Consider the following 16,471-nt stretch of genomic DNA (forward strand, 5'->3'; position numbering starts at 1 on the left):
ACTCTATTTCATAGCCAGTATCAGATAGTTTTGATGACTGCCACTTTATAGTAAAGCTCTAGGCTAACCCACCTTCCTGTGCATTTTTTTTCATTATTTCCCTGGATATTTGATTACATTAAAAATTTTTTGTACAAACAGAAGCAATGCATCCAAAATTAGAAGGGAGGCAGAAAGCTGGGAAACAATTTTTGTGGCCAGTACTTCTGATAAAGGCCTCATTGCTAAAATATATAGGGAACTAAATCAAATTTATAAGAATCCAAGTCATTCCCCAACTGAGAAATGGTCAAAGGATATGAAGAGGCAGTTTTCTGATGAAGAAACCAAAGCTAACTATTCCCATATGAAAAAATGCTCTAAATCTCTAATGATTAGAGAGATGCAAATTAAAACAACTCTGAGGTACCACCTGACACCTATCAGATTGTCTAAAATTAGAAAAAAGGAAAATAATGTTGGAGAAGCTGTGGAAAAATTGGAATACTAATGGATTGTTGGTGGAGCTGTGAACTGATCCAACCATTCTGGAGAGCAAATTGGAATTATGCCCAAAGGGCTATAAAGCTGTGCATACCCTTTGACCCAGCAATACCACTTTTGGATCTTTTTCCCAAAGAGATCATGGAAAAGAGAAAAGGACCCACATGTACAAAAATATTTATAGCTGCTCTTTATGTGGTGGCAAGGAATTGGAAGTTGAGGGGATGCCCATCAATTGGGGAATGGCTGGACAAGTTGTGATATATGAATGTAATGGAATACTATTGTGCTATAAGAAACAATGAGCAGGAGGAGTTCAGAGAAACCTGGAGGGTCTTGTGTGAGCTGATGATGAGTGAGATGAGCAGAACCAGAAGAACATTGTACACAGTATCATCAACATTGTGTGTTGATCTACTGTGATGGACTATATTCTTCTCACCAATGCAATGGTACAGAAGAGTTCCAGGGAACCCATGATAGAAGAGGATCTCCAAATTCAGGAAAAAAAAAAGAACTGTGGAGTATAGATGCTGAATGAACCATACTATTTCTTTTGTCTTTGGTGCTGTTGTTTTTCTACTTTGAGATTTTTTGTCATTGCTCTGATTTTTCTCTTATAACATGACTAATGCAGAAATGTTTAATGTTATTATGCATATATATATATATATATATATATATATATATATATATATAACCTATATCAGATTACCTGCTGTCTAGGGGAGGGGGGAGGGGAGGGAGGGAGAAAATCTGAAATTGGAAAGCTTGTATAAACAAAAGTTGAGAACTATCTTTACATGTAATGGGAAAAAAATAAAATACTTTATTACAAAAAAAAAAAAAGAATATTGTGTGTTGATCAACTGTGATGGACCGACTCTTCTCAGCAATATAATGGTCCAAGATAGTTCTAAAGGACTCATGATGGAAAATGCTCTCCAAATCCAGAAAAAAAGAAATAAAAAGAACTATGGAATCTAGATGCTGTTGGCCTATACTATCTCTATTTTTTTGTTTATTTTTCTTTTGTGGTTTTTCCTTTATGCTCTGATTCTTCTTTCACAGCATGACTAATGCAGAAATAGGTTTAATGTGATTGTACACATATAACATATATCAGATTGCTAGCTGTCTTGGGGAGGGGGGAGGGAGGGAGAAAAAAATGAAATTAGAAATCTTTTAAATTTTGTAAACTATCTCTACATGTAACTGGAAAATAATAAGATACTTTTATGGAAAAAACCATTGAGAACATATTTAAAGGTGACTCAACTAATTTGCATGCAATTGCATACATGTTTTAATTCCAGATTAAATAGCAAACCTAGGTAAAGTCAAATTTCCCATTTTAACAGAATTTAAAAAAAAAATCCAGATATAAAAGAAATTGCTTTCTCAACATAGCTGATACAATTGCTCACCAATTTATACCTTGTAAGGAAATTTAGAAACACAATACCTTAAAACAATATTAGGAAATTTGAAATAGAACCAATTAATTACCAATCAGGTGTTCTTAATCCAGTGGCATGTGCTTTTGCTCTCTGCTTTACACAGAGATTCTATCATCATGCCTTATGAGACAGTAAATGGAAAATGTTAACTTTCTGAGAAAACTTATCAGATAATGATTTGGAATTAAAGTGTGGCTGCTTTTGGTGTTTGTTGTTGTTTCTTCACCTGTCTGTCTGTTTTGGGTCAAGGCTTTTGCAGCTGACAAGTCTTTTTGTTTGTTTTTTGTTTTTTGTTCTTTTTTTTTGGTGAGGCAATTGGGGTTAAGTGACTTGCCCAGTGTCACACAGTGAGTGTAAAGTGTCTAAGTCTGGATTCGAACTCAGGTCCTCCTGAGTCCAGGGCTGATGCTCTATCCAATTCACTACCTAGCTGCCCCTGTAGCCTACGAGTCTTAATGCAGACAGGGTGTGGCCTATTTTAACAGAATTAAATAAATAAACCCAAGGCAAAAGATGCTTTTAGGGAAGTGTGGTTCAATGGTTAGAGACACTCCAAAACCATATTATTCTTTGCAACTTTTACATTTTACAAATAATTCCCAATTTTAAACTATTCCACTACAAAATTCCACTACAAGTGGCAATATGTAACCCTATATTCAACTCTGTTAAATCCTTAAGCACTAGATGCCATCAGATTGCTCCCCTCCCCCAGAGAAGAAACTGCCATGAGGAAAGAAAGGTGTTCAGCCCCTCAGCACAAACGGCCGCATAGAAAGAGAGGGGCTTTAGGACATGTGGTAGCCTCCATTTTGCTTCTAGCCCCCTGTAATGTAATTTTAGAAATTAAAGACAAAATCCATTATACTCCCCCTTCTCATGGTCTTGCAGTGATTAACCTTGTAAGCCAGACACACAGTTATGGCAATTGATAGACACATAAACACACATAAGACACATGTAAGACACAGAAACAAACTAAGGGAACTAGAGTCCACTCCCAGTGTGGTAGGGGCTGATTTGGTTTAAGGACATGAGGACTTTCTCTAGAACAGGATAAGTGCAACTGGTATTTTTTTTTGTTCAAGTATCCAAATTTTAAGGTCAAATTTAGCTTAATTGTGGACAATGCACCCAAAGGGGAAACCCTCAGAATATTCTCTCTCTGCCCCACAGGAGTGTGTGAACCTGGTTCAGATGTCTTGTTGGGCTTTTCATGAGGAAGACCCCTTGCTGCCCATTGTCGACTGCAAATACTGACCACACTATCCCTCCACTAGCAAGGGCAAGGGATAGAGTCAGGGCAGGAGAGAGAGAATAAACATAAGGCTGATGCTATCTCTGGATTTTGGGCTAGAGGAAAGAGGAATTCCCCTGCCCCACTGTTGGGTACCAGAAATATGTCACAAGTAAATAGGTGGTGTGGGGGTCTTTAGGTATTTGTCTTTAAAGAATGACAACTCTCCCAACACAATCCAATTAAAATAAGATGGTCTTTTATTTGGGCACTCAGAGAAAGGGACCAAGAGGGAAATCAAAGTTTTTGCCTCTAGGGGAGGAGGTGGCTTAGAGACATGATTCTCTGAGACACCTTTCTCCTCAACCTAAAGGGAGGCCAAAGACTTTAGAAAGAACAAATGGAGGAAAGGGGGATGGATGGGGTGATTACCTGACTATGGAAAATTCCCTTTGGGGGTGGAGAAAGCTTGAACGAGGGGTAGGCTGGGAAAGGCTTGAATGAAGAGTGGTGGTCCTGACTTCTGAAGTCATCTCTGTCCCTTAGCAGCAGCCACACCCAATGGGCTTATCTCTCTTACTTCTTAGGTGTATCCATCCTTTAGCTTAGCATCTCAAGGAGACCTGAGTTAGGCCAGACCTATATCACTCCCATCATTTGGAAACCAGTCAGAAGGCTCTTAATCAACAGTCCCATGAGTGAGCTGACCCCCTAGTAACCAGCAGGTCATCCCCAAGACCCAGCATCTGACCTCAAAGTGCCTTTCTGAACAAAAGCTGCCTCTGAGCATGTATCACTTGGGCAATCAAAAGAATTCTCCTTCCTCACCCAGACCACCCAAAGCAATGCAAGAAACACTGGTTGAGGCCACAGAGAACAGCTACTCTTGTTCTGTAGTATAATGAATTATTTTTATTAAGGTATTAGGGAAGGATGATTAACACAATCATAACAGTCCTCTTTCAAAGGACTCATAGTGTCACATGGTATAAGAACAAGTTAGTTATCCTCTGACATCCTGGATTCTCTTGGAGGGAGCCAAATTTCCCCATGCTGAAGAGGAAGATCTAGGGATCCAATCTGAGAGGAGTAGGATCCCCCATGAGGTGACTTGAAATGGTTTGGGGAGTGGCCTAGAGTAGGAGAGAAGCTTGCCTCTCTCTGTTGAAAAAGGAATTGATCTGAAGAGACTGACACCTCACTAGGTCTGAAAGTTAGCTTCTCAGGGGGCAGTTGCTGATCCTTGAATCTTACAGTTTTCTTACTTCTTTTCACCCTTTTCTCTGTGTTCTGGACCTGCCTATCCAAACTGAGGGTCCAATGGTCTTCATAACCTTTTGCATGACTTGACTTGTTGTTATCCTCTTGAGCACTAGCAGAGGCATGTGCCCTGAGCCCCTTGAACTTACCACCAGTTGACTCTGTTTGGGTCTCCAGGATCTGGAGCTCCCTCTGCTGTTGCTTGTTCTCTTCCCAAGCATCATGTTCCTTTTTCGACCCTGTCTTCTTCTTCTTCTTCTTCCAGATCAGGCCACCTACTGGCATATCCTCTGGAGTTGAAGCAGTCCCACTTCTGAAAGAAGCCCCACTCCCTTGGCAGGGAGGCATGCCTGTGAATGGACTTTGCTTAGTGGTCTCCTTCCCAGCTTTCACTGACTCTGGCTTAGGCTCTTTTGTCCCTCTGATTTTCTTCTTGAAGACAATGTACTTGATCAAGTTCTTCATCTTTTTAGCTAAATGCTATATAAAAATTTTGCACTGGGGCCTTTTTTCTGTCTTTGAGACCCATAAAACCTTGGCTGGAGAATCCAGAGATGGGTGTCCACTATGAGAGGTCTGGGCCTGTGATGAACTGGGGTCTGTTCCCTGTCCTTTGGCCTGTATTCCATGATATATGTGGGGTTTATGGAGGTTCCTTTTCTACTGGGCTACTTTTTCTCTTAAGAACCATGAAACTTTGCTTGTAGGTTTGAGACCCGCAAAGTACTATGAGAGGTCTGGCTGTTTAATGGACTGGCGTCCTTTCCTTGTCCTTTTTCTCTTTCTGGATTAGCGAGGTCCCCTTCACACTGAGGTGCTTTCTGGTTCTTTTTTACACATCAAATTTTGCTTAGAGGACCTAGAGATGGCCTCCCACCATCCGAGGCCTGGCCCATTAAGGGACTGTGGGGTTGAGTTTTGGGCTGAGATTGGGTTTGAAGATCTGTGTTTTCCATAGATGAGCCTGGACGGACAATCTCTCTCTTTGGGGGGTACCTGTGTGTGAGCTGAGTTGGCTGTAATGATAAAGAGGAACTGCTTTCGGTGTCCCAGGGACTGATCACATGCTCAGGAAGAAGTTTTTGTTGTATTGTGACATTTTTCCTAAGAAGAGGTTTCTGCAGTGCCTTCTTTAGGCTTAGAAATGGACTCATCTTAAGATCACTCTTTGGGCTCTTCCCTGTGTGACTAGCTGGACCTCTCTCTGGGCCTATTGCTGATGCCACACCTGGACCAGCTGCTGAGTCACTTGCTGCATCCTTTCTTCCAGAGCTCTTGAGGCCTTGGAATGTCGAAGGCTGAGGCTTTCTGGGCCTTGCTGATTCTCTCTGAAACATAGGATGAGGCATAAGGTTTTTGGTGGATTCTTCCACTTGCAGGGCTAGGCCCCATTGGTATTGGATAAGTCTCCTTCTGAGATGGGTCTCCAGTAGCTTCTTGATGTCATCCGTTAAGAAATGTAGCTCCCTGGATAGAGCACCGGCCCCGGAGTCAGGAGTACCTGAGTTCAAATCTGGCCTCAGACACTTAACACTTACTAGCTGTGTGACCCTGGTCAAGTCACTTAACTCCAATTGCCTTACTAAAAAAAAAAAAAAAGAAAAAAGAAATGTAGCTCCTGGGGCGCATTGGAAAACTGCCCCTGGGAGCAAGGGGACTTTTGGAACTGGGGCAGCTGAAGGGGTGGAGGCTTAAAGACTTCATAAGATTTCTCAACAATACGGGGCACACCCCATAAGGACTAGAGATATTTCTGGAGCAGGTGCCACTCCAAGGCCTGGAACTTGGGCAGTTGTATAACTGGGATCTTTACTCAAGTGTGTTCAGGGTCAGTGCTGAAGATCCTGATCTGGGCTGGCAATGAGGGTAGGGATGGGCAAGGGACCAGAGGTGGGGGTGGGGGTGGAGGTGGCAATGTGGTTGGGGTAATAAGGATGGAGGTGTTTGTGGTGGTGGAGTTGAGCATGAGGTTGGAAGTAGTTTTAAGTCTTGGTTTGGGGAAGGCAGGGTGGGTTGATTGGCTGGGGTAGGCAGGTGGAGGTAGGAAGGATTGTTGAAGAATTCTATGGAATTATCCCTTGCTGGCAATTTGGTGGTGACTTTAACCACCAAAGGTGTTCTCCTTGGGGTATCACTCTGAACTGGTGAAGAGGTGGACTTCAGCAATGACGAGTGAGTGAGAGAGCCTCTACGGGCCCTGGGAGGGTCGTAGACTGCAGGAATAGTGCTGCTCAGTGGAAATCTACTGACCTGGGAATTGTTTTGTTTCCTGGAAGGTCATCATGGCTCCTGAAGTGTTGTGAGGCATAATCTGTGAGCAGGTTTTCTCTTGGAAGGTGGAAGAGGCCTGAGAGAAGGTAGGTGCCACAGACATGATGGCAGTTGTAGAGGTGGTACAGGCTAAAAGAGAAGTATGGACCACAGAGGGAGTGCAGACTGTGGAAGAAGTAAAAGCCTGGGAAGTGGTGTGACTAATAGATCCAGTGCAGCTCACTGTGGGGGTACAGATCAGAGAGGGCATAGTGACCAATGAGGCATGACAGGCCACAGAAGAGGTAAAAGTATGTCTGTCTGCTCTGTCTATAGATGAAGTTTGGGCTATACAGGCCTTGGCGGCTAGTGGTGAGGCATGGAATCTGGATGTGTTGACACATTTTGTTGATGCAGTAGAAAGTTTTAAGGGGGCTATTGAAGGTCTTGGAAATAAGCAGAAACCAGAGCTGCTTGAGAAGAGGGGGGCAACTGAAGGAACTTTTGAGGAGGTGAAGGCTGATGAATCTGTCGGGGCTAAGGATGGAGTAGAAGCCACAGACAAGGTGTAAGTCCTTGAGTAATCAGAGTCCAATGAGGAGGTAGGTGTCACATAAGGAAAATGGCAAAGTTGAGAGTGGGCCTGTAGGCGAGCAGGGTCAATTAAAAACAATCTGTCCAATGTTGAAGGTTGGTCTTTGTAGAAGTCAGAAGTACTAGAAAGGGTGGGAGCACCAGAAGGGGTGGGAGCACCAGAAAGGATGGGACCAAAAGATGTGGTAGGAATAAAAGTAGAGGTGGGATTAATTGGAGGGGGTTGGTAGAGTAATGGAAAGGTTGGAAGCAATAAGAGGGGGAGTAATAACAATAGAGTCAGAAATAATAGAAGGGGGAGGAGCCAAAGGAGGCCTGGGAGTGATAGAAGGGGAAGGAGGCACAGGAGGCGTGGACCCCACCAAATTAGGGATAGCTCCAGGAGGATTGGGAACCACAGGAGGGGTGAGAGTAGTCCAAGTGGTGGGAGCTGAAGATGAGGTGATGCTGACTGTTAGGAGAACCAATAGGGAGGTATAGTCAACACATTGGGTAACTGATCCCTGTGGAAGAGCTAAGGTAGATAAAGCAGTGGAGGCCTCTGGGATACTGGGATTCATGGAGGGAATTTGGGCCATCAAGGGAGTTTGGATCAGGGATGGGGCCAGTGGGAGATTAACCTGCAATTTAGAGGTGAGATCCTCTGAGACCATGGGATGTAATGGTGGGGCCATGGCCACCAAAGGGGTGGTTTCTATGGACATGTCTGATGTCAAAGAAGTGAGGACAACAGTTGAGATATGACCCAGTCTAGATATACAGGTCCTGGAAATCATGCTGGACTGTGGGTACATTGGAACTGCAAAAGGGGATTTGGTCTGAAAAGGGGTAGTAGCTGAAGATGGGGAATGGGGCGAGGAGAAACTGAGGTCCACTGGGTGCATGAGAGAAACAGAATGAGGATGGCCTGGTAAGATATTGGCAGCTGATGAGAAAGAGAACTTGAGTGATGAAATTGTGTTCTGTGATGGCCTGGGGACCTGGGAAAAGGTGGAAGGCAAATTTAGAGGTAGATCTGATGGCAGGGCCCTGTGGGCCAGTTCAGATAGAGGAGGGTTAAAGAGTAGATCAGACTCCAAAGCCACAGAATTGCACATTTCACAGCAGTAGTTTGTGTTTAGCATCTGCTGGATGCTGCTGTTCTCCAAGAGCTTGGCCCTGTGACTGCAGGAAACAGGAATGACCAGCTGAAGGCTGGAGAAGGTTATGGTGGCAGGAACTAGGCAAGGGGCATTTGAAGTATCCTTGTCCCTCCTGTTCCCTCTCCCCATTCCCCATCCCATAAACACCCCTCACCATGCAGGCCTCTCATTATGTCTTAAATCTTTGTTTCTCTCACCCTATGATTAATACAAATTCCTAGAAATGATGCAGTTGGGAAAAGGGGATAGGTTACCTTTCCAGGATAGATTGGATCTCCCGGGAGTGTGCTGTTTCTTCCTAGTTGAACCTCCAAGCTATGAAACCAGAAAAAATAGTATAAAATTTACAGCTGGAAAAAAAGCTTTTGATATCATCTAAGTTGTGTGTAGGTTGGGCAAGATTTGTGGGGGACCCTGAAGAGTCAAGAGGCATGTTGGGAAGTGACACTCCCTAACATCCCTGAGTTCATAACCAAGTTCAAATAGGCCAGGACAGTGAGATAAGTCACTATTCTGCCTTCCATTTCCTTCATTCCCAGAATAAATGAAGAGCAGAGAATAAATTGTCCTTATTTGTTTTTGCCCAATTCAGAATATTGCCCAAATTGGACTTTCCTTTTGTTGAGCTTCTCCTTGGGAAACTTCCTTCTCTGAAAGCCACAAGCTGGCCAAGGGCCTCCAGGGACTGAAGATGATATTCTCATGTAAGGAATCCTAGGAATCAGAGTTGGGAAACATGGTGGAAGGCATTCAGGTGAAGATCAACAGATGGAGAAATAGAAGGGAAATTATCTTCCTGGTATTATCATCTGGCTCCCAAAGAAAGGAAATAGATAAGAAATGTCAGAACTTAGTCATTTTGTCAAGAACCCAGTAGCTGATTGTGTCCACTTGTACCATAGCAATATGGTATTCAGTTCTAGGTGCCCACATTTTTGGAGGGTCATTGATAATATGCCAAGCGATAGCCTCAAGATCATGCTGTGTGTGGGATTTTCAATGCCTTCCCTTTGAGATTACTTCCAATTTATCTTCCATATATCTTATTTGTACATAGTTTTCCCTCTATATTGTTCTCCCCGGGACATCCCCCATCATCCCCATGTACTTCTTGAAAACACAGACTCTTTCCTTTCTTTGTAGTACCAGTGCTTACCATAGGGCCTGGCATTTAGTAAGCATTTAAGAAATGATTCTCGAATGACTGACCCAGTCTGGAAGAGGGTATATTTTCAGGGGACACAATAACTGTCTTGTCTTAAGCACTTTCCTGTGAAAGGAGTATTTCAGCATTCGTTTCATCTTAGAGGACAGAACCTGGAACAAAGGGCAGATAAAATGCACTGAAGCCAATTTAGGCTTCAAATGAGATAGAACTTCTAATAAGTAGGGCTACCTCAAGCTGAAATTGACTGCATTAGAATCTGTTGGCTTTCCCTTCACTGGGTTTCATGTAAAACCTTTATAAGTGGTCATTGCATATGTGGTGGGGGGACTTTTTGTTCAAGGACAAGTTGAAATAGTTAACAAAGGGCTATAAAGCTGTGCATATCATTTAACCCAGTATTAGGTCTTTTTCCCAGGGAGATCATGGAAAAAGGAAAAGGACCCAAATGTACAAAAATATTTATAGCTGCTCTTTTTGTGGTGGCAAGGAATTGGAAATTGAAGGGCTGCCCATCAATTGGGGAATGGCTGAACAAGTTGTGGTATATGAATGTAATGGAATTCTATTGTGCTGTAAGAAGTGATGAGCAGGCAGATTTCAAAGAAACCTGGAAGGACTTGCATGATCTGATGATGAGCGAGATGAGCAGAACCAGGAGAACATTGTACACAGTATCAACAACATTATGTATTGATCACCTGTGATAGACTTGATTCTTCTCAGCAATATACTGGTCCAAGATAGTTCCAAAGGACTCATAGTGGAAAATGTTCTCCAAATCCAGAAAAAAAAAGAACTGTGGAATCTAGATGCAGATCGAACCATACTATTTCTATTGTTTCATTGTTGTTGTTGTTTTTCTTTTTTGAGGTTTTTCCTTTTGGCTCTGATTCTTCTCTCTTAGCATGACTAGTGCAGAAATATGTTTGATGTGATTGTACATACAATACATGACCTGTATCGGATTGCTGCTTGTCTTGGGGAGGAGGGAGGGAAGGAGAAAAATTTGAAATTGGAAATCTCATAAAAACAAATGTTGAAAACTATCTCTAAGTGTAGCTGGAAAATAATAAAATATTTATATGGAAAAAAGAATGAAATTCTGAAGCTGCAAAGAGAAACAGTTCTGAGAGGAAAAGAGGAAGGGAGTTGTCTCTGGCCCAGGAAACTCCCTGCCCACCTTCTGCTCTCCACAGACAACACCCCAAAGACTGGAGCCAAGCCTAGGAGAAGAGCACCAGGATACGCAGGCAGAAAGAACTGGGACACGAACAGCGCTCATCCTTTGGGCTGGTTTTAGCTCTATCCTTTGGGCTGGTTTTAGCTCTATTGGGGGGTAGAGGAACCAGCATGCAGGGCATGGTGACTGCTTTAGATGGGTGGGCAGTGATCACTACCGGGGAGCCAGGCTCTAAGGCAGGAGGAGCCAGGAAGACATCTGCACTGAGAAGGAATAAGTCAGGATGGAGAAGGATGCTTTGCCAGCCATGGGGAAATGCAGACTAGTCAGGGAAGCTGTTGCCACAGGCCTGAGCAAGAGCTGCTGGACGCTGAGTGGACATGAGACATGAGACTTCTGTCCACAACAGTCAAAATCCAATGCCTTATGTTGCTAGTGGGGGCTTCCACTGTCTGAAAAACTCCCTCAGCAGGCCTTGTGCATTCCTCAACATGCCCGCTCAAGGATTTGTGTTCTGCTGGCAATCAAGTGCCCAAAGCAGGAGTTAAGAATGTAAATTTCTGCTGTGAGAGAGAAGTGGGCAGAGCCTGGCCACCGTCTTTGAACATCTTTCTCCTGGTGCATTATTCAGTCTCTTCCTATTAATTACAGGGAGAACTAGTTGATTCAGATAAAACAACATGGCTTTCCTCCATACTATCTGAAGAGGGGCCTTGGCAGACTAGATGTTCTATTTCTTTTCCCTTTAAAAGTGGGGAGGAAATATGGCACAATGGAGAGCATTGGCCATGGATCCAAGGACCTGGGTTCATATCCCACCTCACCCCCAACACTGGTCTGGATGGCTCGGGAGGCCCCTCCAGCTCCAGCTCTAAGACCCTGGTGGTCTTATACCTGTTCAGACCTTGGCAGTAGCCTATATCGGGTTTTCTCCATGAAAAGACCAACAGCATATTGCGCAGTTTCTGAATGCCTTCTGATGTGGGGCAGGAGTAATGCTTGTTATTGGGCAGTGTTCTCAAGAGGTCTAGTTCAATCTGCTTGGAGGCTGGATTCTGCTTTTCGAGGGGGTTCTGGAGCAGGGTCTGGAAGTAGCCAGCCTCTACACAGTCCTTGAACTTCTTGGTGTGGAGATTGACGCACCACTTCCACATCTTGGAGCGATGCTCATGGGGAATCCCAGTGCAGATGAGGCTTTTCAGCTCAGGAGAGCAGATCATCTCTCAGTTCATGGTGCTGGCAAAATAATTTTCCAACCTGATCCCCGTGGAGACGTCCTGATTTTCTGTGAGTGCCAGAGTCTTCAGATCTGGCGCCTGAACTTTAGCGATCAGCTTCTCTTCTTCATCATCCTCAGGGACTGTATGAAACCTATAAATGTCATTCTCACTGAGAAGAAAAGTAAACCTAGCTCAAGCCTTTGAACGTCACCATCCACAGAGACAGTGCCTGCACAGACTGTGCAGGCTGGAGCTGCTCCTCTGTCTTTGTGAGGGCCGACCGGCTCTAAAATGGGGCAGATCTTGCCAAGAGCTGCTAGAGTGGCCGAAAGTGGTAGAAGACACGGTCTTTGTCCTCAAGAAAGGGAGAAGGGGAGAAGATAAGCATTGATAGAATATCTACTATGTGCCAGGCACTGTGCTAAGTGTTTTAACAATAACATTAATAATAATTGTAATGATAGTTAACAGGTATATAGGACCTACTATGTGCTAGGCATTGTGTCTAGTGCTTTATTATCTCATTTCATTCTTATAACAACCCTGCAAAGTAGGTGCTTTTATTTTCTCCATTTTATAGTTGAGGAAACTGAGGCAAAGAGAGGTTAAGTGACTTGTCCAAGGTCAAATCTGAACCCAGTTCTTCCTGACTCCAGGTCCAGCTCTCTGTCCACTGTACCACCAGCCTCTGGTAATCTTAAGTAGGAGAGAACTGATCAATAAGCACTTTGTAAGCACCTACTATGGACCAGGTAATGTGCATAGAAGGACAAATGTAAAGCAGACCCTGCAGGGCCTAAGAACATTCTATTGGAGAAGACATATATACAAAATGGAATCAATACAAGCTAGTTTTGAGGGAAGGCATAAGCTCTTCCAGTGAAATCAAACTGTGAAAAATCAATAATAATAACAATAATAATAATACAAAGGCACAAGCCCTACCTCAACGTAGCCCATATTTGTCTTCTTCCTCTGTTACTAATTAGCTCTGTGGCCATTGGGGCCAGTTACTCCACCCCAGCAGGGACTGCTGCCTCCCCACCAATCAAATGAGGGGCTTGATCTCAAAGCTCCCTACCAGTTTTTAAGAATCTGGACTTCTATTCTTTTCTCTTAATTACTGAGGCTTAACAGAGATTTCTAAGAAAAAAGCAACAATAAAACACGGGTGCTCCAGGTTTCCACTGGAGGTCGCAGGATGCTGAGAGTTGAGCAGGGGGTGCAGGCTACAGCAGAGCCCATGTGAAGGCAGTCGGCATTCCTGCCTCCATCTGACACAAGGCTGGAGCCCCAGCCCTCCATGTCCTTTCCTCTTTTCCTATAAAACGGGTGCCAGGGCAGCCAAAGGCTCTAGGGCTGGGGCAATCCTGGACTCCCAAGTATCCTCCTACCAACGGTCCCCGGCACACATACCTGACAAGATGTTTGACAAAAGCTTGCTTGGGCTGCTCGGGGCCTTTCACCTGCAAAGTGTCTTCCAGGAGCGGGGCTAGGACGTCCCAGGCAGGTCCCTGCTCTTCAGAGCACAAAGGATTCTTCATTTCTTGAAACAAAATCAAATACTTGCTTTCTATTTGACACAAGTTGGCTTCCAGACTAGAATACCGAAGAAAATGTTCTCATGAGCACTCCAGTTCAAACACAGACACAGAAAGCATATGGACACACAGATGTGCAGAGACTTACTTTAATAGGTCAGAATCTCATTTTCCTTATGTGAGGACTCCCTCCACTAATGCAAATCACAACCCATCACCTTGCGACTGAATCTCTGTTGACAATCCTGTGCCCTTAACTAAACTTTAGATAACGTACAGTCTGGCGGGAGGTCTCTACACCAAAGCCTTCTACCTCAAGAGGACTTGACTCCACTGGCATAACTTCTAACGGCCCAGTCACCTCCATGCCACAGTGGGAAATAATAACCCTAGCACCCTTGGTTTCCTCATTTGTAAAAATAGGTATACAATAGCTCACTTGTACATAGTGCTTTGAGGTTTATGAAGCACTTTACATGCATTATCTCATTTCATCCGATCCTAAGAAGAGAGTACTTCTAGTTCTCCCTCCCAGGGTTGAAGTGGGGCATTTATTTTTCCAATTCTGAAATGCTATAAAAATATGTCACACACATACACACACAAAAGAAGAAGCCATGTGTATTGAACAAGTCCATCAGTTTCTCCAAGTTCAGTTTTCTCCTGAAGAAAAAGATGGTAGAGAAGGTTTGGGGAATTCCCTTAAGGGTAAAGGAGTCTAAAGAAATGGTCATAAAAAGACCTAACCTCATATGAAAGAGACTGCAGTAAATGAGGTAGAAGACTCTAAAAGTGAACAAGGGCCTTCAGCTGAGAGAGAGAGAGAAAGGGTAAACCACCAGCCCAGATTCACAAAGGAATGAACTACAAAGGACAAAGACGGGAGCCCATTGCATTAAAGGGTCAGACTTTAGTAGCGGGTGGCCATCTCAGGGTCCTATGAGTGGAATTTGAGGTTTCCCAAAACAGGAGGGAGTACCCCAGTGCAAAGCTGACTCAGGCAGGCTCCCCTTCTGAACCTGCTCCACTGTCTGCCCTTTGGATGTCAACACTCCCAGGGTTCTATGAACAAAAGAGCAGACACAATCAGTTATGTGGCTGGGCACACTCAAACAAGAAGCATTTATTAAGCACTTACTATGGGTACCTACTGTAGCTCTGGCACTGGGGTTACAAATCTTACAGCGGGATAGTCTGTACTCTCAAAGAACTTTATCCTATTAGAATGCTATAGTCAGCTCCCTGGGCTTCAATGTGGTATGCAAAAGAGATCAGCAATCAGTGAAAGAGACACATGCCATCTGCTACTGAAGTCAGTTCTCATCTGACTTCAGTTCCTGCTCCAAAGTCTGACTTAGTTCAGAATTCCAGAGCTCTGTTCTATGAAAAGGTCAGAGGTCACCTAAGACCAGTGTCTGCCAGGTGAGAAATTCTCTGGCAGAAATGGCCTGGTTTCTGCTTCAGAGTTCCCTAATTTGAGGCACAGAGCCCATCTGACCAAGAGAGAGCTGCAGTGCTACTAGGGCGAGGGTGCAAATATTTTTTAACCTATATTCCTTTGAGAGTCTAAAGTAAATGGGTTCCTCCTGCTTTAGGAGGACTCTTGTATTAGTCAGAATCTGTCATTCCTACTTCTTATCCAATGTACAGTCCTACCCTTGGCATGCTTAAAGATCACTCATGTACAATCCAATACTTCTTGTAGTCAGTGGTTGTACCTCTAATTCCTTCCTGCAATCCCTCTTATAGTCATCTACATGCATATACAGAATCTACTGTCTTTTGTTTAATCTTAGATTTGTCATTCATGCTTTTCTTCAGAGAACTTCAATGCAGTGGGAAGACCAACTACAGACAACTTTGGAGAAACATACCAAATTCACTTTTTTTTTTAAATGAGGCAATTGGGGTTAAGTGACTTGCCCAGGGTCTCACAGCTAGTAAGTGTCAAGTGTCTGAGGCCGAATTTGAACTCAGGTACTCCTGAATCCAGGGCTGGTGCTTTATCCACTGCGCCACCTAGCTGTCCCCATCAAATTCACTTTTAAAAGACTGGTTCACTGGGGTAAAATAAAGGCTATGCCTAAAAGTAGGTTCTTATTGACTTTATGGAAAAGCATATAAAAATTTATTGAACAAAGCCCAGTCAACCAAAAATGGATGCTCTCTAAAGTTATCTGACTTATTAACATTGTATCAGCATATTAAATGTCCTAACCTCTCAATGCCCTCCTTTCCTTCTACAATCTAGTGTTCTTTACAATTACAAAAATAATCACTATTTAAATAAAAAATCTCAATTGTTAGTAATACTCCTGTAATGATCTTTGTAGTTCATTTTAAAAAGGATTCTGACAAAAACTTGGAACAAGTACTCACCATCACAAAGCCATGTTATGTCTTGACTAAGCTCTCTGTAAGATTCTGTATTTTTCTTACCTGAAATGGCTCAATTTCCTTGGCCCCACTAGGTTGGTATGTGCAGCAATACTGTAAAGAAAAAAGAAAACCATCAAAATTAAGATCTCTGGATAGAAAACAAGCTCCTTTTGGAACTGGCATAACTTTGATTTTGAGGGGAAGCTGAAGATATAACAGAATTTGACTCCCCTAATGATGCTAACTTACTTGCAACTTTTGGTATGAGTAAACTAGAAACTGTGCATAAAAGGGAACTTGATTAAATGTTGTTTTCACATCACCATGATTTGTGCCTGAGATGCTTTAGAAAATTACCAAATGAAGCTTAGTGACAGGAGAACTGGTTGTGATGTGCGACTGGTTATAACAAAAGCTGAAAGTGAAAAGACACAGAGAAGAGACAGGGAGGGAGAGGGAGAAAGAGAGGGAGAGAGGGAGAGAGAGATAGACAGACAGAGAGAGACAGAGACAGAGAGACAGAGAGAGAGAAGAGGATGCTCATCTGCTTAATAAAA

The 16,471-nt window shown here is 43.4% G+C and overlaps 1 protein-coding gene across 1 annotated transcript; it reads right to left on the reverse strand.

The window, feature by feature from the left end:
• Window positions 1-5,650: 5,650 nt before the first annotated feature.
• On the reverse strand, window positions 5,651-13,550 carry LOC122752551 (TBC1 domain family member 2B-like). The gene is given in 4 exon segments (XM_043999378.1): window positions 5,651-5,768; window positions 6,691-6,840; window positions 11,594-12,163; window positions 13,411-13,550. Coding segments are annotated over 4 exon segments (966 nt in total). The 5' UTR covers window positions 13,539-13,550.
• Window positions 13,551-16,471: the final 2,921 nt, after the last annotated feature.

The sequence above is a fragment of the Dromiciops gliroides genome, chromosome 1, assembly GCF_019393635.1.
Source record: "Dromiciops gliroides isolate mDroGli1 chromosome 1, mDroGli1.pri, whole genome shotgun sequence".
Taxonomy (NCBI): Eukaryota; Metazoa; Chordata; class Mammalia; order Microbiotheria; family Microbiotheriidae; genus Dromiciops; species Dromiciops gliroides.